Source organism: Zootoca vivipara, chromosome 16 (assembly GCF_965207765.1).
Source record: "Zootoca vivipara chromosome 16, rZooViv2.hap1.1, whole genome shotgun sequence".
NCBI lineage: Eukaryota > Metazoa > Chordata > Lepidosauria > Squamata > Lacertidae > Zootoca > Zootoca vivipara.
Window position 1 is genome coordinate 26,066,486 of NC_142599.1, and position 18,814 is coordinate 26,085,299.

Here is an 18,814-nt window from a genome sequence, read left to right on the forward strand (position 1 = left end):
TGTGGAAAAGGGGGCAGATTGGTCACTGGTGTGAGAATGGGGGTGTTACAAGGACTGAGTTGTTCCCATTTTCAAATGCTGTAAAGTGTGTGGGGTTTGTCTAATCCTAACTGGTGGCACTTCCTCATAGCAGGTTAGTGTAGACTTAGGTCATATCCACACCACACCATACATTTAAAGCACAATTAACACACATGGCTTTTCCCAGAAAACTCCTGGGGATTGTAGCTTACCCCTCACAGAACTACAATCCTCAGCACTCTTAACAAACTACACTTCCCAGGATTCTTTGGGAGAAGCCATATGCTTTAAATGTGCATTAAGTGTATGGTGTGGGTGTGACCTTGGTGCTGCCCGTGCAGGTTTAGTGGTAGAGTCCAAAAGATTTCCGTCAGATGTGGTAAGCAACGCTTTTCTTCGTGGCTTCTTCAGCTATTCTTCAGTAGCCATCAATATTTTTTAACACTTATGAAATTGTTTAAAATAGCCGCATCAACGCCAATGAAAAAAGTTTGCAATAAATCTTCAAGGTCTTGTGATGCCTAAGCCATACCTCAACATTTGAGACAATTTGATCTAGTGGAATCTTTACTACTAGATCTACTGTGGAGGTTTGGGTTAGCCTAATGCATTTTTAAATTTGCTGTGCTGGTGTTTTTAACAGGTGTCTTGATATTTTTTACCTGCTTCTGGGGCACAACTCTGGCATGAGGCTGGCCTCAAGTGAAGGTGTTGCATTTGGGCTTTTAAATCTGCCCAGTCATGCAGTTTAGTGAGTGGACTCGAGTCAAGTTGCCACAAGTCACCCTCCCTCTGCCTAAACTTTTGTAGAGTTGGTGCAGTGTACCAGCTAAGACCTGAGCTACAAAACAGGAAATTCTTGGTTCGGATCTTGCTTCTGCCATTCACTCGTTAGTTGTAGGCGAGCCATTCTGCCTCAGCCCTCTCGTCTACAACAGTGTGAAGCAGGTAACGATACTGATCTACTCTGCAGGGTGCTTGTAAGGGTTACAACATTTTGCATCATCTCATGCTGCTAGGTGGAAGGTGGGAAAGAGTACCATCTGCTATCACTAGGGAGAAGCATTAACATCACAGATTCCTGACCCCAGTGGCTCTCTTTGTCACCAACAGAAGAGCAGCAACTATGGGTTCTATTTTTGTAATGCTTTCATCTGTCATGAGCCTCTTTGAAGGGAAGGCTGGGTATAAACCTTTAAAACAAATAAAATCATATTTGTAAAGTGCTTTGAACATTCACAAGTGCTACACACTTGTCAATACAATTGTCCTTAATGAAGTACTGGGTTGGAGGGCAACCACAGGATAAAAGTCCAAACCGGAATAATTCTTGTAATTCTACCTGTATCCAGTTTCCTATTCCAACCTAATGCCATTTTCAGAGAAGAAAATTATCCTGATCCAAAAAGAAAAAATTATTTGCAAGTTGCCAACAACCAATATGACCTATATGGAGCTGCTTCCTTCAAAACAAAACACAGCAAAGGCCACCATAGTTTGCACTGATTATAAGAACATAAGGAGATCATAAGACACTGGAGTCCTTTACCAATCAAAAAGGATTTAAGGTTAAATCAACACCATACAGATAAAACAGACACCACACACTTTTATAGCACATGACTTCTCCCAAGCATCCTGGGAACCGTAGTTTGTTAAGGGTACTGGGAATTGTAGCTCTGCGAAGTAAAGTCTTGAGTTTTAAATATGAGTTGGGTGTGCTTTAAATGTACATTAAGGATCTGTCAAAGAGTAAGCAGAGGAAACTTGTTGCCCACAACAAAGATGGCAACACTAGGCAATGGTCCTTCCTTATTGGTTAGAGATGAGCCAACCCCATGTTTGACGTTAGAAATTGACAGCTGAAGGCAGCGCCCTTCGCTAAGATGGCGGCCACCGGAAGTTAGACACAGACATTGCGCTCCCCCTCACACCTCCTCATGGCATGGCATAACAAGTGAATTTAAAAATAAAAGTTCTCTCGTGGCCTACCTGCACTAGTCGGAAGTGCAGGTGACCACGAGCCGCTCCATGACGGCGCTGGCGAGAGGAGAAAGCCCCGAGCCGCCTCCCTCCCCAAAATGGCACCGGCGAGAAACGAAGGCCCGAGTCCCTCCCTAAGATGGCGCCTGTAAGAAAAAAAAAAGCCGGATCCCTCCCTAAGATGGCGGCGACCGGAAGCGGCGGCCTTTCCCCTCACATCATTTCCAGCCGCGACGCCCCGGGTCCAGGAACCAAGATCGGCGAGGCGGGGCTTGCGCCGCCTGCCGTGGTTGCCTCCCCGTCGAGCTGTATGGGCGGTGGCGGCGGCGGAGGAGAGGCAGAGAGGACGGAAGAGAAGAGAAAGGCTCCGCGGTGCGCATGCGCCGATCTCCATGGAGAGACAAGGGGGCGAAAGAGACGGAGGGGAGGCCAGGTAAACAGTCGCCCTCCCCCTTCCCCCCTCTGGCAAAGGAGGAGGAGGAGGAGGAGGGGATAATCCGGAGGGCGGGCGGGGGACTGGATAGGGTTGGACGGTTGGAGGCTCCGTGGTGCGGGAGGGTGCGGGGGGCGCAGGATTGGGCCCGGGGTGGGGGTCGTGTGGGCGGGTGTCTTTCTGGCCTCAGTTTCTCAAGGCGAGGCGACTCTTCGGACGAGACTGGGCGGGGCTTCTCCCACAGCAGCTCCTCCCCATCTCCAGGCCTCTCCTGATTATCTCTTGTTTTTTGGGACTTCACACGTGCGAGGCCGCTTTTATTATTATGGGTTCGTGTCCAGCTCTATTGCACTTGGGGATGCCAAGTGAGCCAAGTGCATTTGTTTCGTTGGGGCTGCTCTGGGTGTGACTAACGTAAAGTAAGCAAGCTATTACCACGACGGCTCTTATGATCACTACTGTCATGTTGTTGTGAGTTTCGTCGGCTCCAATCCGAAGAGTGACTAACGCTGGGTGCATGCTTTTTCGCTCTCTCGTTGTTATTATTCGCATTGGTCTGCTCTTGAGGGTGGCTATGGTTGAGTACAGCCGAGTATTATTACTACTGCTGCTGCTGCTGCTATTCCCATCAACAGTTTTATTGGGTCTATTCTGAATGTTATTAACGCTGGGTGCGTGGTGGTGCTGGGTGCAGTTTGACCAAACTGCGGGAGGCAGTGGAAGACAGGAGTGCCTGGCGTGCTATGGTCCATGGGGTCACGAAGAGTCAGACACGACTAAACGACTAAACAACAAGCGTGGTGGTGGTGCTGAATGTAGCACTGAAGACACTGCGGTCCTCATCTCAGACCCTCCTTCAAGGGCTCCCCCCCCCCCGGATGCCAAGAGGATGGAATAGGGCTTTTCAGTGGTGGCTCCCTGCTTGTGGAATGCTCTCCCCAGGGCACCAGACAGAAATGTAACTTTTTTTTACCTGGGCTTTTGGCCCTTAATTTGAAGGGTTCTAAGTAAGCTCTTATGGGACCCAGGTGGCACTGTGGGTTAAACCATTGAGCCTAGGGCTTGCTGATCAGAAGGTCTGTGGTTTGAATCCCTGTGACGGCGTTTCCGTGTGCTGCTCTGGTTCGCCAGAAGTGGCTTTGTCATGCTGGCCACATGACCTGGAAGCTATACACCGGCTCCCTCGGCCAATAATGCGAGATGAGCGTGCAACCCCAGAGTCGGTCACGACTGGACCTAATGGTCAGGGGTTCCTTTACCTTTACCTTTTAAAGTAAGCTCTTAGTGGCACAGGATCCATAACGCCTGCCCTTCGTTTGGTATGGATGTGGGGTTTTTTTAGTATTATTTGGTTTGTTGTAACCAGTTTTAATGCTTATACTGTGTTGTAACTCACTTTTGTAAGTAAAGTAGTTAATAAATATAAATATTATTTTGTTAGCTGCACGATACGGTCCCTAAGTTACCCATAATCAGGTTTTTAAAACATGCAAAATATTAGTGTTGCTATACTAATAACAACAGTGAGTAACAACGCATGTGGTGCTATATAATATTTATAGTATTACAACACCTGTGTACTGGGTATATAGTACCGTATCTTAGAGTTTCATTGGCTAGAATGAGTAGGCCCCTTCCCTCAAGGAGCTTACAAATTAGAGTGGACCAGGAGTAAGAAAGGGATAGGAGCCAGGGAGGCACAGCTTGGGGAACAGGGCACCTGTTTTTCCATGCAAAAGGTCTCTGGTTCACTTCCTGGCCAGTTAAAAGAAGGATTGGAAAAAGACTTCTCTCTGCCTATCCTTGCTGCTGAAGAGAGTAGTGGGCTAGCACAGTGTTCTTCAATCTTAGGCCCCTAGATTTGGTGGGACTACGACTCCCATCATACCAATGGTCATTAGCCATTGGTCAGGAATGATGCATGCTGCAGTAAAACAACATCTGGGGAACCCACCTGATAGAAGGCAGCATCCTTCTTGTATGAACACAGGAAGGTATGTATTGTTCATGCTTGGTTGCCATCAGCTCGGAGGATCAAAGGAGTGGTGTGACTTTGTGGGCTGTTGCTTTCCTTGGAAAAGCTGCACATCTAACCTCCACCTGTGTGATGCAGTGTAAGAAACTCCAAACACTCTTTATTGTTAATCTCCTTAACGTATTGTCTATACTTAACATATACTTTGAAGCTTCAAAGCACTTACATTTCAGTAATCCTTGAGTATTGGCCAGGCGCAAAATAAAATGGCGCCCCGGCGTTTTGAGGAGCTCACAAATGGAGAATCGTAGGTGCAAAATGCGCCTGGCGCATTACTAGTTTCGAACCCTGGTGTGATGTGTATGGAGACTGATCCGTACACCACTCTGCCTTCCTTAAATATCTGTGTGAGTGTTTATATAGCGCTTTCAGTGTATATAGCCCTCTGCAGAGCATAAAATGGGAAAGGTTGCTGCCCCGATAAGCTTACAATCTAAAACTTAAAAGTGATGATGGGGTGCAAGAGAAGTGCCTCCTCTCATTCCAAGTTGTGGGGTTGTGTTGAGTGCAGGTCTGAACCATGGTGCCATCACTGTACATGACGCTTCACGGAAATGCACATATTTAAAAACCCAAGGACTGGATGGGTCCCCCCCCCCAGGACATTGCAAACCCTACGCCAAAGGATAAATGGACATAAATCTGACATCAGGAACCATAAGACTGAAAAAGCAGTAGGAGAACACTTCAATCTCCCAGGACATTCTATACAAGATCTCAAAGCAGCTGTTTTATTACAGAGAAATTTCAGGAACAGACTGGAAAGAGAAGTTGCTGAATTGGAAATCATTACCAAGCTTAAAACCATGGAAGCACCTGGGATGAATATAGACATCGGATTCTTATCTCATTATGCATGATCAAGCTTTCTTTAGCACCTCAGCCCAGGACTAATTGCAGCCATCAGCAGCCATTAACACCCATCTACAGGTTTACCACTCCCATCAGCCCATCACCCATTCCCACCCACCCCCACCACCCTCTGTATATATATATAGGGTCTGACACTTCTGTTTCTAGTGTATCTGAAGAAATGTGCATGCACACGAAAGCTCATACCAAAATATAAACTTAGTTGGTCTTTAAGGTGCTACTGAAGGAATTTTTTTATTTTACCGTAATAAGCGTTCATATGAGTGGTTAGAGCAATAAGACATTGTCTCCATTGGTTGCTCTTTTTTCTCCCCTCTGGGTGCCCGGGGGAGGAAGTTTGTGATGCAAATTGATCCCTATAATTTAATGTACCTTCTCACACTCCACACCTGTGGGATGTCGGTAATCTCTATTACTGATTTATTTACACAGTACATGAGATGCCCATAGCTAAGTGGTAGAGCACATGCTTTGCATGCTGTGAAGACCCAGACGTTCCCAGGTATTGCTGGGAAAGACCTGTCTGAATTCTGCCACAGTGGGTGTAGAGCAGGATGAATAAACTCCCTCCCATAGGACACAGTGATGGCTACCAACTTGGATAGCTTTAAAAGAGGATTGGAAAAATTCTTGCCACAGATACACATGTGGCAGTTATTTCCAGCTTAGGCTGCTGTAAGGAGCTCTACGTGGGGCTACCCTTGAGAAAGGTCTGAAATTTGCAATTGGTCCCAGAAAAGTAAGAGTGCTCCTGGGAACTTGATTGCATGTTACATCAGTTGCAATGCCTCCCAGTCCATTGCCTGGCTCAGTACAAGGCACTGGTTTTTACCTTTTAATGCCATAAATGGGTTTGGGACCCGCAGCTCCACCCTGTGAACCAGCTTGCGGGGTGGTTTCTGCATCCCTGGGAGGCATGTGGAAACTAAGGACCTGGGGTAGAGCATCTTCGTCAGTGGTGCCCAGGCTGGACATTGGGAGATCCAGCTTTCCACTTAAAGCCTTTTAGTGACAAGTCAAAATGCTTTCCGGGCATTTCATGGAAATTCTTCTAGCTTTTGACTGTTCAACTTGTTGGTCCTTTTGGATTTTGCGTTAAGTATGGCCAGATTTGTTTGGTGCTTCTGTTCTTAGAATTCTGAGCCACCCAGGCAATTCCATAATAGTGGAAATAGCATTTGGTTTTTTTAAACCAAAAGCTAAAATCTGAGAGCATGCTGGGGCATTGAAAGAAGGGCAAAATTGCTTCGCTTTGGTAATAGCATTACTGCATTATTAGTGTGAGAGGAAATGAGGCAGCAGAACGATAGGCACCATCTTCACGAATCTGTGTTTTCCTTCCCAGGGTCTGGATGAAGCAGCTGTGAAGCAGTGGAAGACTAAAAACCCAGGCTCCAGTCTTCTGATGCAGAGTGGAGTGAAGAAATGAAGGGGTGAGAGAGAGAGGATGCCTCTGAATATATTTTGCTTCCTGGGGTGGGGGAGCGGTGGCTCTTAGTCTCAGGCCCTGCTTGGGGGCTTCCTGGGGGTATCTGCTTTGCTTCAGGGTGCTAGCCACAGGGCTCTTATGAGAGTGAGTGAATGGCCCCACAAGTTTCTGAGCTAAATTCTGTGTGTAAACAGTAGCAGGGCTATCAGGTCTAGTGGCTGATAGTTCTCTTTTCCTCTTGCCCTGCCAGGGAGTCCAGCATCCTGGGGCCAGACAAAAGATTCTGGCGGGCCCACAAGCAGGCCTCCCCTCATTCATCCTCAGCCAAAAGACCTATTGCAGGCATCCTCAAACTCTGCCCTCCAGATATTTTGGGACTACAACTCCCGTCATCCCTAGCTAACAGGACCCAGTGGTCAGGGATTATGGGAGCTGTAGTCCAAAACATCTGGAGAGCCGAGTTTGGGGGTGCCTGGCCTATTGCCTCTCTCCTTGAAGGATTGGACAGATTCATGGAGCATAAGGCTATAAATGGCTTCTAGCCAGGAAGGCTACGCTCTGCCTCCATGGTCAGAGCCATAGGAAGGAGGAGTGCTCTTGAGCTCAGGTCCTGCTTGCCTAACCTCCCTCACAGGGTTGTTGGGAGGATAGAGTGGGGGGGAGAACTATGTGCTCCACCTTGAGCTCCTTTGAGGAGAAGTGGGATATAAATGCATAAATAAATTACATTGCACTTTCTGATACTGTTTTTAAATGCTGTAAGCCCCTTTCAGTCCCAACTTGAGAGCAAGGCGAGATATAAACACATTAAATAACATTAGCCTCCAAGGTCTGGTGCATGTGGAGGAGGGTGTCTGCTGAAGGTCTCTTCTAAATAAGGGAGCCCCTCCCTCCTTCTGTAGCCAGCCACCCTCGAGAAAGAAACAGAAAGGCGGGTGCACAGAGCCCAAATACTGTCTCAGGGGCCCTGAGCTCTCTCCTCACGTCCCTTCCTTTTTTCTCTTTTTTGGCAGACAGCAGAAAGCAGTAGAGACGGAAGAGGGCACTGTGCAAATCCAGGAAGGTGAGCACCCACCCATACCTGCTGCTCTTGCTTCCGGCCTCCCCGCCCCCACCCTGCCCCACTTCCTCCCACTCCCCAAAAGCTAAATGGTGATTTGCTAGTGGAGATTCCCCTCCACTCCCTTCTGGTTGTGCGGGTGGATGGAGAATGTTCCTGCCTGGGCAACGCTTAATGAGCAAATGTGTCCATCTCTCTTCCCTGGGCGGCACCCCCTTCTCTTCTTTCCTTAAGGGGCAGTGGCGACAGGTGAAGATCCCACCAGTGTGGCCATTGCTAGCATTCAATCAGCTGCTACCTTCCCTGATCCCAACATCAAATACGTCTTCCGGACAGAAAATGGGGGCACTCAGGTAAGACACTTATTGGATTCCCCTCGTGCCGCTGGCTTGGTTTCCTTTGGGGTGGGTTGGTGGGTGTGCAATATAGTGGCTCTGTTATTCCTTGACGGTCAGAGGCAGCAGTACCCCCACAGAAGCCACAAGAAGGGAGAATACTCTTGTGCTTGTCTCCTGCTTGCGGGTTTCTTCACAAGCATCTGGTTGGCCACTGCAAGAACAGGATGCTGGACTAGATGGGCCGTTGGCCTGATCCAGTACTGTTATTCTCATGTTCTTCCCACTATCTATTCTCTCTACATCACCCCTAACTCAGCGCGCACACACCCCATCTCGTTTCCCAGCATTTCTGAAAAATAGACTAAAACAGTAGGTGTGATAAAAACGGGGATGGAGCGTCTGTGCTGCCCCGCCCAGTGTGTCCAGAGACATGTGGAAGACCCCCCATTTTTGCTCTGCTGAAGTGTTCCGTCCTTCCACCTTCCGGAAGTCCAAGGTGAGCAAAGCATAAGGAGACTTAGCACAGGGTGCCTCCCTGTCTCTGGCATGCAGGGACTTGTACCCTCTCAGGCTGGTCCTGCCAGCCCCTTCATTAGCCTGGCCTGTGTGTTCCCCCTTGTAGGCATGAGCCACCTCTTGTGCAAATGCAGTTATGGGGGCATCCCGGGACTGCATCCTGGAGAAAGAGGCCAAGCCAACCGGTTTGCAGTGGTCCTGCTAGCTCAGGGTTATTTCCAACAAGGCTCAGGGAAGTGATGGGGGTCGTCTTACACATGGGGTCATCTTCCCCCATTTTCATAAATTTGAGTCCCCCAAAACAGGGGTCGTGTTATACACGGAAAAATACAGTACATTTGTAAGATCCCAGCATGGTGTGGATGTTTCTGCTCCCCTGCACATTTGGGAAGGGCCATAGCTCAGTGGTAGAACATGTGCTTAGCATGCAGAAGGTCCCAAGTTCAATCCCTGGCTGCATCTGCAGGCAAGGTTGGGAAGGAACCTTGCCTGAAACTCTGAAGAGCTGCTGCCAGTCAGTTTAGGCAGTACAGTCGTACCTTGGTTGCTGAACGCCTTGGAACTCGTACGTTTTGGCTCCTGAACGAACGAAAACCGGTAGTGAGTGTTTCGGTTTTCAGAAGCTGAATGTCTGGTGCGGCTTCCGTAGCTTCCGATTGGCTGCAAGACGCTCCAATCGGAAGCCAAGCCTTGGTTTTCGAACCAGTTGCTGTGATGTTCGGGCTGGAGAGTGCTTACGAAGCTCCCGAACGATCGCCCAGGAGGGGGGGAACATGCCAGTCAGGCATGTGTCTCTGCCAGGGTGCTACTCGTAAGTAGGCCTTTCCCTGACAAAACGGACTCCCAGAATGGATTCTGTTCGAGAACCAAGGTACGACTGTACTACATGGTCCAAATGGCATGACTCACTGTAAGGCAACTTTCTATGCCCCCCCCACACACACTTGCAAGAAAGTAGCTAGGCTAGGCTAGGTGAAAAGCACGTGCCATAGGCTCACCCAGTCAACCTCATGGTTCAACAGGACTCTGAACCTGTGTCTCCTGGCTGGAGCTGATGAGGGTTTGGAGGGGGGCAGATTGGCAAAGGCTGCTCTTGCCACTAAGCACTGGCTCTGTTAACAATGTCTCCCCCCCCCCTTTGCTCTTTTCCCCAGCTGATGTACAGGGTGATTCAGGTAGCCGAAGGGCAGCTGGATGGGCAGACGGAGGGCACTGGGGCCATCAGCGGTTATCCTGCAACACAGTCCATGACACAGGTGGGTTCTGCTGAGTCAGCGGAGGAAATGGTGACGTTGCCAATCTGCTCTATGCAGTCATCCTTTCTGGCTGAGCTGTTAGCTCTGCTCCTCTGGCCCCAGGTGGTTTGTGGCTGGTGAAACAGGCTCCTTGAGGCTTATGGGCAGGAGGTGGATATTCTGCAGGCACATTCACCCCAATTCTGTAGCTTGAATAACTTAGGTACGGTTGCATGTAGTTGGTGCATTTGCAGTGTTCAGCATCTGCTAGTCAGTATGAAGGGCCAAAGGGTGATTCCAGTGGGGCTTAATGCTAAGATATTGAATGGGTCATTGGCAAGAGGAGTTTTTCTTCTTACTGGGTTTTCCCTGGAAATAGTATATCTGAAATAAAATAAAGGGTGGGGATACAGGCTGGCATATTTTTGCTGTTTATTGTGTGGACTCTCAAAATCTTGCATGTGGCACCCCCAGTCCAACAGAAAGAGCCCACCTGGAAGCACCCAAAGTGTGACAAGGAATCCTTCTTAGCCCCTCCCCTTCCCTTTGGCTTTTCCATAGCTCATAAGGACTAGAAGCTTGTTTCATAAAACCAGGCTGCTGAATATCAAATAACTGCCTCTGCCTCTCGCTTCTTGCATCAAAGGTACCTTTGAAGGTATAAGCAGCTCAATCCAAGCAGTTGTGATGCCGTTGGGGTGTTTGCGAAGGGTATCACTGGATCACGTTCCTCAGTTTTGTTGAATTAATTCAACTAAATAAGTTTCAATTGGATTTTGGAAAACAAACGTGCAATTAATTGCTACTGTTTGGAATTTTGTGTGGGTTATCTTCGCCAGTGGTTTGTCCAAACGTTTGTTTGAATGATGCTTTTATAGAGTAGGGTAGAGTGGGCCTAGGGATGAATTTGTGGAACGGGGGGGGGGGGGGTTGCCTGAAAAGGTTTGGGAACCACTGTGCTAGACTGAAGGTTCTAAACCCTCCTGCATTGATTTTGCACTTGTGCTTTGGGCTTCAATACAAAAGCAGTGTAGGAAGAGGATCTCAAGGGAGGAGCATCCTGAGAGAATAGCACCATTGTCTGACCCTCTGTCTTTGCCTGAGATGGATACCTGCCCAAGTATTTGTTGAGGTAGATGTATCTGAAGGAGGCTCCTCTCTCCTCCTCCTCCCAGGCTGTCATCCAGGGCGCATTCACCAGCGAAGATGCCGTCGAGACAGAAGCTGCGACCACAGAGACGCACTACACGTACTACCCTGCCACTGCAGTGGCTGACACCAGCACGTCTGCCGGGGCAGGGACCACAGCCACAGCTGTGGTGACGACCCAGAACTCGGATGCCCTGCTGGGGCAAGCGACGCCAACTGGCACAGGTCAGTTGGGTTGGGCTACCTGCAAGACGACTGGCCTAAGGAGCTTCCCTCCGGCCTGGGCCTAGGGCCACCCCTCCCCTCCCCAGGAGCCAGCTGGCAAGTTCAACTTACTTAGCCCCTTCCCCTGGGAAATGGAGTTGCTCCCACCTCTGTGCTCGCTATGGGTTTTCCATGTCAAGATGGGGCCGTTTTGGCCATCTCAGGTTGTGCAAATGATCGGAACGATGTCGTGCATCTATTTTCATTTTTTTAAAAAATATATTTTTATTGATTTTATAACAAATACAAGAAATATAAAAAACATAGATAAAAGAAAAAGGACAAAACAAAAACAAAAAATGCAAAGAAAAAAAACCATTTTCTTAACAATATAATATTCCAATATACTTTCTTACTCTGTCGACTTCCTCCTTCCCCCCCCTTCCACGTTTCTATTTATATCTAGTATAGCACTCTCTACTTCTTAAATCATTGCTTCTTCTAAAATACTCATTATAAATATTATTCTAGATCCGTTATAACCACGAAATTCCAGTATTTCAAAATATCATTTGGATCTAAAAATCATGATAATTATTTTACATTTAGTCTTAATTCCTCCTTACTATAACTATTTGCTTCTTCAGCCTCTTTGTACTTCCACTTCCCTTATTGTCCATTATTTAATCTTATATTTCTTCTCCAAATAAATCTTAAATTTCTTCCAATCTTCTTCCACCGTCTCCTCTCCCCGATCTCGGATTCTCCCAGTCAGTTCAAACAGTTCCATAAATTCTATCAGCTTCATCTGCCAGTCGGACGATGTCGTGCATCTAAACCGGTCGTCGCAGAGCACGAGTGGTGAAGTTTTAGGAGTCTAGGTTGCACAGGTTGGACACAGATTTTGGGAAGCAAGCTCCCATACCTACAGATTGGGGGAACCCAGTTTCAGATCGCACTGCAGAATGTGATGGTGCTACGCAGTCATGTTAATATCCTCACCACCACCACTTCTCCTCACTTAGAACTAGGGCAGCTTGGCCACCTGCTTGGTCATCAGTTTCATGTGCTGCTCTTCTCTACAACTCTGTCTTGTTTTGAATTGCACAGGGCAGTTTTTTGTCATGATGTCGCCACAGGAGGTTCTGCAAAGTGGGACACAGAGGTCCATTGCACCCAGGACTCACCCTTACTCACCGTGAGTGCTCTCCTTCCCTGTCGCATGCCAGTCGCTAAAGTTCTTCCTTTATTCAGGGGTGGGGCACACTTTCCTCGAGTGTCCAATGGCTTCCCAGCCTGGAAGGGGAGCTGCTGAGGGTCTCCTCCTATCTCTGGAAATCTGAATGGGAAACCCAGTGCCAAACTGTGTGCTTTTGACTCCCTCAGGAAGTCTGAAGCCCCACGAACGACCCGAGATGAGAAACGTCGGGCGCAGCACAATGAAGGTGAGTGGGAACTGTTTTGCCAACGAACGTGATCCTTGAATTTAGCCACACTGTTCCACGAGGAGAGGTTGCTTGGAGTGCTGACTGCCTTGCACCCCTCTGTAGAAGGATCTTATTGCAGGGTGTACTGCAGCACTGCAATCTGTTTAGCATCTTGAAGGAGATTGGTCCACATCCCACCGTTCTTGTATGCCGATCATTCTTCCACCTCATGCTCAATTGTTATTTTGTTTGAATTCTTAGTACGTCTGAGGCCCTGTATGTATTGAGATAGATTTGCGCGCAACAGAAATGTTTAAGAAGAAGAAAATTCATGTGAAACCAGAGAGCATTTCAGTTCACATACTCAAAACAAGGCAGTCCCTCCCCGCAGGCTTACAGTCTAAAAACACAAGGGAAAGGGAGCAGACTTGGTGGTGTATTCTACATGTGCCATGGCTTCCAAACTAGGCGTGTGCTTCTCCATGTGCTCTGAATCCCACCACCTTTGGTGCTGCCTTTTTCCTCCTCTTCATTTTAGAAAGTTGGGTGGTGGCAAACCTTGCCGGGTTCTTGGTTTAACACAGCAGCAATGGGCTCCCGTGGACCAGAGGATCTCCCCAGTCTGAAGTAATTTGGCGAGGGCAGCAATCGCCAAGGTTGACTGCTATGATTTTAGTGATGAATTGCTCTTTCCTAGCTGCTGTACGTACTGCCTCTTGTAATGTTTAATTATTTCTTTTAATTGTTGACAACCCAGTTTCTTTCTCTTTTTCCTTTTGAAGTTAAAGGAGAGTCATGCTCTCTCTCCTGACCCCCATATATACTATCTTGCTCACAACCTCTTTTGCATACCCTGTTTCTCCCCCTCCTTCACCTCATCTATTATCTTGCCTAGTATGTTCTAAAAAAAGAGATTCCCTCTAAAGAAATCCTCTAAGGGTGTAAAGATGTTGCTGCATATGCCAGTATATGTTCACATCTCATCCTCCAGGGATTTTATTCTGAGTTCTAAAGTATTTCCAACCCTGGCTAAAATTCTGGAAAAACTAGTAAGGCCTTTTGAAGTGTTTGAGTTGTGTTCAGTTGCATGTAATAATCGTCAAGAGGTGGGACCCGGCTGGCCACCTTAAATAGAGAGTTGTGTATGTAGAATGACCGGTGGTAGGCCAGGAGGCAGGGGATCATTTTGGGCTGGCCAAAAGGCTCTTCTTGAGGAATATCGAGTGCTTTTTCACCTAGGGCATAGCTAAACTATAGAACTGACTCCCGCAGCTGGCAGTGACGGCCACCAAATTGGATTACTTTAGAAGAGGATTGGACAAATTCATGGAGGAGGAAGCTACAAATGGGTACTCAGCATGATGGTGATGCTGGGAGGCTGTCCTGATTTCAAATACCAGTTGCTACCGGTAGAAACCACAGGAAGGGAGAGTGCTCTTTTGCTTGCAAGTTTCCCGGGGCATTTGGTTGGCCGCTGTGAGAACAGCATGCTGGACTAGGTGGGCCCTTGGCCTCATCCAGCAGGCTCTGTCTATGATGTTTGTCTTTCCATCTCTTCCAGTGGAGCGCAGGCGCAGGGACAAGATCAACAACTGGATTGTGCAGCTGTCTAAGATTATCCCTGACTGTTCCATGGAGAACACCAAATCTGGACAGGTAAGGGGGCTTGGACTGGCCTTCTGTAGGAGCAGAGACAGTCTGGGCCCAGTTACAGAAAGGCCCCAGCAGGGTGCCAGCCCTTGACTTCAGGCTCGCTCAGGGTCAGCTGCTGCATCTGTGAAGCTGCTTGCCATTCTAATTTCCACAGTGCCCTGGCTTGATTCCATCATGTTGACGGCACCAGGGCTCTCTGGGTAATCTTAAAATGGTGGGCACATCGCTGAGGGATCGAAAAGGCCAGAAGGGGCTCTGCCTGAGGGAACTGACCTGAGCTCATCACCCTCTCAAACATTCTGCCTACCAAACTTCAAAATCTTGTATCCAGAACTCTACTCTGCACATCAAGGAAATCGTTCATTTTGGCGTTTAGTAACCCGTGGTGGTAAAAGGGACGTGGGTGGCGCTGTGGGTTAAACCACAGAGCCTAGGGCTTGCCGATCAGAAGGTCGGCAGTTTGAATCCCCGCAATGGGGTGAGCTCCCGTTGTTCGGTCCCAGCTCCTGCCCACCTAGCAGTTCGAAAGCACGTCAAAATGCAAGTGGATAAATAGGTACCGCTGCAGCGGGAAGGTAAACTGCGTTTCCGTGCACTGCTCTGGTTCGCCAGAAGCGGCTCTGTCATGCTGGCCACATGACCTGGAAGCTGTACGCCGGCTCCCTCGGCCAATAACGCGAGATGAGCGCCGCAACCCCAGAGTCGGTCACGACTGGACCTAATGGTCAGCGGTCCCTTTAACCCGTGGTGGCGTCCATATCAAGCAATCTGTTTGCATGTGCATGGATTAAAAAACATATAGGTGCAAAACAGGAGCTGTTGGGTGAAGCAGCAGCCATTAACTGCTTTGGATGCCTTGTAAAAGCAGACCTGTTTGCCCAGACATCCCCTGACCCCAGAAGATTGGACCCTGTTTGTGTGTTTCAATCCCTTTAATGCCTTTTAAAATTCCTTTTTGCAAGCTTTGCTACTGCTTGCAGTTTGTTTTGGGTTGTATTTTTTTCTGTTAATTCTGTTGCTTTTCTATTGTTCAGAACTCAAAACTTTTAAAAACATTAAGTGGTTTATAAGAGCTTTTGAATAGAATCTTTTAAAAGACGATCCCGGGATCTGTCTTGCCACCCCCATCAGGAGGAGTCCCCTGCTTCCATCTTCACCTGGTCTAGGAATTGTTTGGTTCCCTGGAAACTGTCAGGGGTTGTTGCCTTAACTCGTTGCAGCACCTGGCAACAAAAGTTGTGCTGGTTTTAACATTTCTAGGCAGGAGGAGGCAGTTTTCCAGTCTTCAGGGAAACGGCACACTGAGATGGGTGGAAGGGGGAGGGGGTTGAAGAGAGAAGGCAGCCATGAACTGCCAAGTGTTCCCACCTGAAGTGTCAGGGGCTGGTACTACCCTGGGGCCTAATCCCTGGGCCTGCAGCTCAATCAATCGCTTTCACTGCAGAGCAAAGGAGGCATCCTCTCCAAAGCTTGTGACTACATCCAGGAGTTGCGGCAGAGCAACATCCGTCTCTCTGAGGAGCTGCAGGGCTTGGACCAGCTACAGATGGACAATGAGGTCTTGCGGCAGCAGGTAAGGCTAGCCAGAAGGGGGGCAGGGTATGGATGTTTTTCTACCAGAAGGGGAGAAGTAGTGGGGGGGCTCTTCCAGCAGTCTGCCTATTGCTTGCAGCGGTATGGATGAATATGTAGGAACATAGGTAGTTGCCTTGTGCGGAGAGAAACCACTGGTCTTTCTAGCTCAGTATTGTCTACACTGACTAGCAGCGATTTCTGGCAGGTGTCTCTCTCCCTGGAGATTCTACTGGGCATTGAACTTGGGTCCTTCTCGATGCTTTCCACTGAGCTGCAGTCCTTCCCTTAGCATATAGGGACACAGGAAGCTGCCGTATACTGAGGCAAATCATTGGCCCATCTAGCTCAGTATTGCCTACACTGATTGGCAACAGCAGCTCTCAGGCGTTTGAGGCAGAGGATATTCCCAGCCCTGTCTGCAAATTAAACCTGGGGAGGAATGGCAAACCAAGCTGATGGACTATACCAGGCACCCCCAAACTTCGGCCCTCCAGATGTTTTGGACTACAATTCCCATCTTCCCCGACCACTGGTTCTGTTAGCTAGGGATCATGGGAGTTGTAGGCCAAAACATCTGGAGGGCCAAAGTTTGGGGATGCCTGGACCATACCATAATGGCAAAACTGACTAGAAAACTCAGAAACTAAGAGGACAAAAACTCTATAAAAGAATGGAAAAAATTTATAAGCTGCTTAGGAGACCACTGTAAGCAGATGGAAACATTGCCAGGATTTTGATTTCACTTGTAGTGTAACAATTACCATGGATAATATGGATTGATATAATAGAGTATGGAAGAATATGCAGTTTTAAATGTTCAAAATGGGACCCCATTTTGAGAGGGTGGGGGGAAGTCCCGAAATTCGGAGGAATCTCTGTATATGGATATATATTTCAATATTTATAACTTTGTATATATCTAAAACCAAATAAAAATGCTTTTAAAAAAAAGATTTCAAGTTGAACCTGGGACCTTCTGCATGCAAGGCAGGCGCTCTGCCACAGAGCTGAGGCCCTTCCCTGCTTCCTTTCTCCCCCTGCAGGTTGAAGACCTGAAAAACAAGAACCTGGTTTTGCGAGCGCAGCTGCGGCAGCACGGCGTGGAGGTCATCATCAAGGACAGCCACTGATAAGCCACCACTGACCAAGGGCCCTCCTTGCCCTCCTCCTCCTCCTCCAGCACAGCAGCCAACGGGGGTCCTGTGCCTCGCCGGTGCTTCCATGCCAGGCCCCCGTCCTTGTTGTACAGACCCAGTGAGCAGCGCTGTTGCCCGGGCCAGGGAGCTGGGCTGGGCTCAGCTCAGGACACTTGCCTCTGCCCAGTGCTCTCCTTCATGGCCCGGGACCTGGCTTGCCCCCTTGAGCTTAGACGCTGCCTCTCGACACAGTCCTCTGTCTTGATACGACCCTAATCAGTTCCAGGGTCATGACCTTTTCTCTCTTTCTTTCTCTCCTCCCTTTGAACAGCACCTCCCACCTGTGCGCTCGACACACCTCTCGCTGTGTCCGTGCATGCGATATTATGTAGACATGTTGCACGTCCCCCATTTCTCCCTCGCGCCGCTTATAGGCCCTGCCCTCCACAGCACTGCCCATCTCCGGGCACCTTACTCTTTGTGAGCGTGGAGAGCTGAGGAGCTGAGAGTCTTCCTCTCCCCCAGCCCTGCTTTGTGGCTCTCTGGCCCAGTAGGAGGAACCCTTTACACCACAGAGACAGCCTCACACACGCTTCCCCTTCAAGGCTGGCCACCTAGTTCTGCCTCTGGGCTTCCACTCAAACAGCTGCAGGTCTGATGTGGCCCTGAAAACCCTCCCGAGAGTCTGGGCTTGCAGTGAAGACAAGCCTGCCACAGCCTCCCCCTTTCTTTACTCCACACCATGGAAGGTGATTTAAAGTTGCTCTCGTGCCATGGAAGCCGTTTGCCAAGGAGGTGAGTGTGGGCCGAGAGCAGCAGTAGCTGTCCTCCCGTCTCAGGTGATTGGACAACTGGTTGGGGTGATGCTTCTCTTTTTTTTCCTCCCCCCGTTTTTTGTTTTTTTAAAAAAGTCTCTGGATTAAAAAAATAAAGTAATGGAAAAGCAAGTGGGTGTTCTGTGTTCTGGCTTGCGGATGAGTGTCAAGTCTCCTCTTGCAGCGGTGGAGAGGACATTGAGTTTGGTCCTGCCAAAATAGGGGGCAGTACTGGTGAAGCAGCTGGAGAGCACTGGCCTTGAACTGGTGGGTTGGGGTATTGAAGAAGGATATTGACAAGTCGGCACATTTGCGGAAGAGAGTGACCAAACTAATCGGGGTAACCAAGCCTTGTGAAGAATGGTCAAGGGAGTTCGGGGATGTTTTGCCTGGAGAAGATGAGGCCGAGAAGTGATGTGATAGCCATCTTCAAACATCTGAAGGGCTACCAATTGGAATATGGAGGAAGTTTGTGTTCTGCTGCCACTGAGGACAGGACCCAAACCAGCTGATTCAAATGATAAGAAAGATGATTCCGACTAAATATCAGGAGGAGCTTTCTGACAAAAAGAGCCGCTTGGCAGTGGAACAAAGTCCTTCAAAAGGTGGTGGGCTCTCCTACCCTGGATGTTGTTTAACAGTGGTTGGATGGCGATCTGTCTTTAACTGCGGTTCCTGCATTGCAAGGGGTTGGACTAGACCAGTGTTTCCCAACCTTGGGTCCCCAGCTGCTTTTGGACTACAGTTCCCATCATCCTTGACCGCTGGTCTTGCTAGCTAGGGATGATGGGAGTTGTAGTCCAAAAACTGCTGGAGGGCCGAGGTTGGGAAACACTGGACTAGACAACCCTTGGTTGTATGACCCACTACTAGGTCATGGTCTGAACCAAAGTGGTTGCAACAGTGTTGTTGTTATAACACCATACACCAGT

General features: G+C 48.6%; 1 protein-coding gene across 6 annotated transcripts; it reads left to right on the forward strand.

Annotated features, from left to right (window-relative positions):
- Positions 1-2,236: 2,236 nt before the first annotated feature.
- USF1 (upstream transcription factor 1) lies at positions 2,237-18,014 on the forward strand. Of its 6 annotated transcripts, none has more exons than XM_035098868.3 (11): positions 2,237-2,437; positions 6,691-6,778; positions 7,788-7,837; positions 8,069-8,187; positions 9,843-9,944; positions 11,099-11,297; positions 12,387-12,474; positions 12,663-12,721; positions 14,265-14,359; positions 15,777-15,929; positions 16,975-18,014. In XM_035098868.3, the coding sequence occupies exons 2-11, from the start codon at positions 6,771-6,773 to the stop codon at positions 17,059-17,061; spliced, it is 960 nt and encodes a 319-aa protein (XP_034954759.1). In that variant the 5' UTR covers positions 2,237-2,437; positions 6,691-6,770; the 3' UTR covers positions 17,062-18,014. The 6 variants fall into 6 exon arrangements, with proteins under 6 accessions (XP_034954759.1, XP_034954761.1, XP_088515811.1 ...); XM_035098870.3 differs by having other exon boundaries at positions 15,801-15,929; XM_088659685.1 differs by having other exon boundaries at positions 8,075-8,668.
- Positions 18,015-18,814: the final 800 nt, after the last annotated feature.

Bases quoted from the DNA above. Each gene is read 5' to 3' on its own strand.
- USF1 (XM_035098868.3), top strand. The intron at 8,188-9,842 runs GTAAGACACTTA...TCTTTTCCCCAG, and splicing joins CAGAAAATGGGGGCACTCAG to CTGATGTACAGGGTGATTCA. The intron at 11,298-12,386 runs GTCAGTTGGGTT...TGAATTGCACAG, and splicing joins AGCGACGCCAACTGGCACAG to GGCAGTTTTTTGTCATGATG.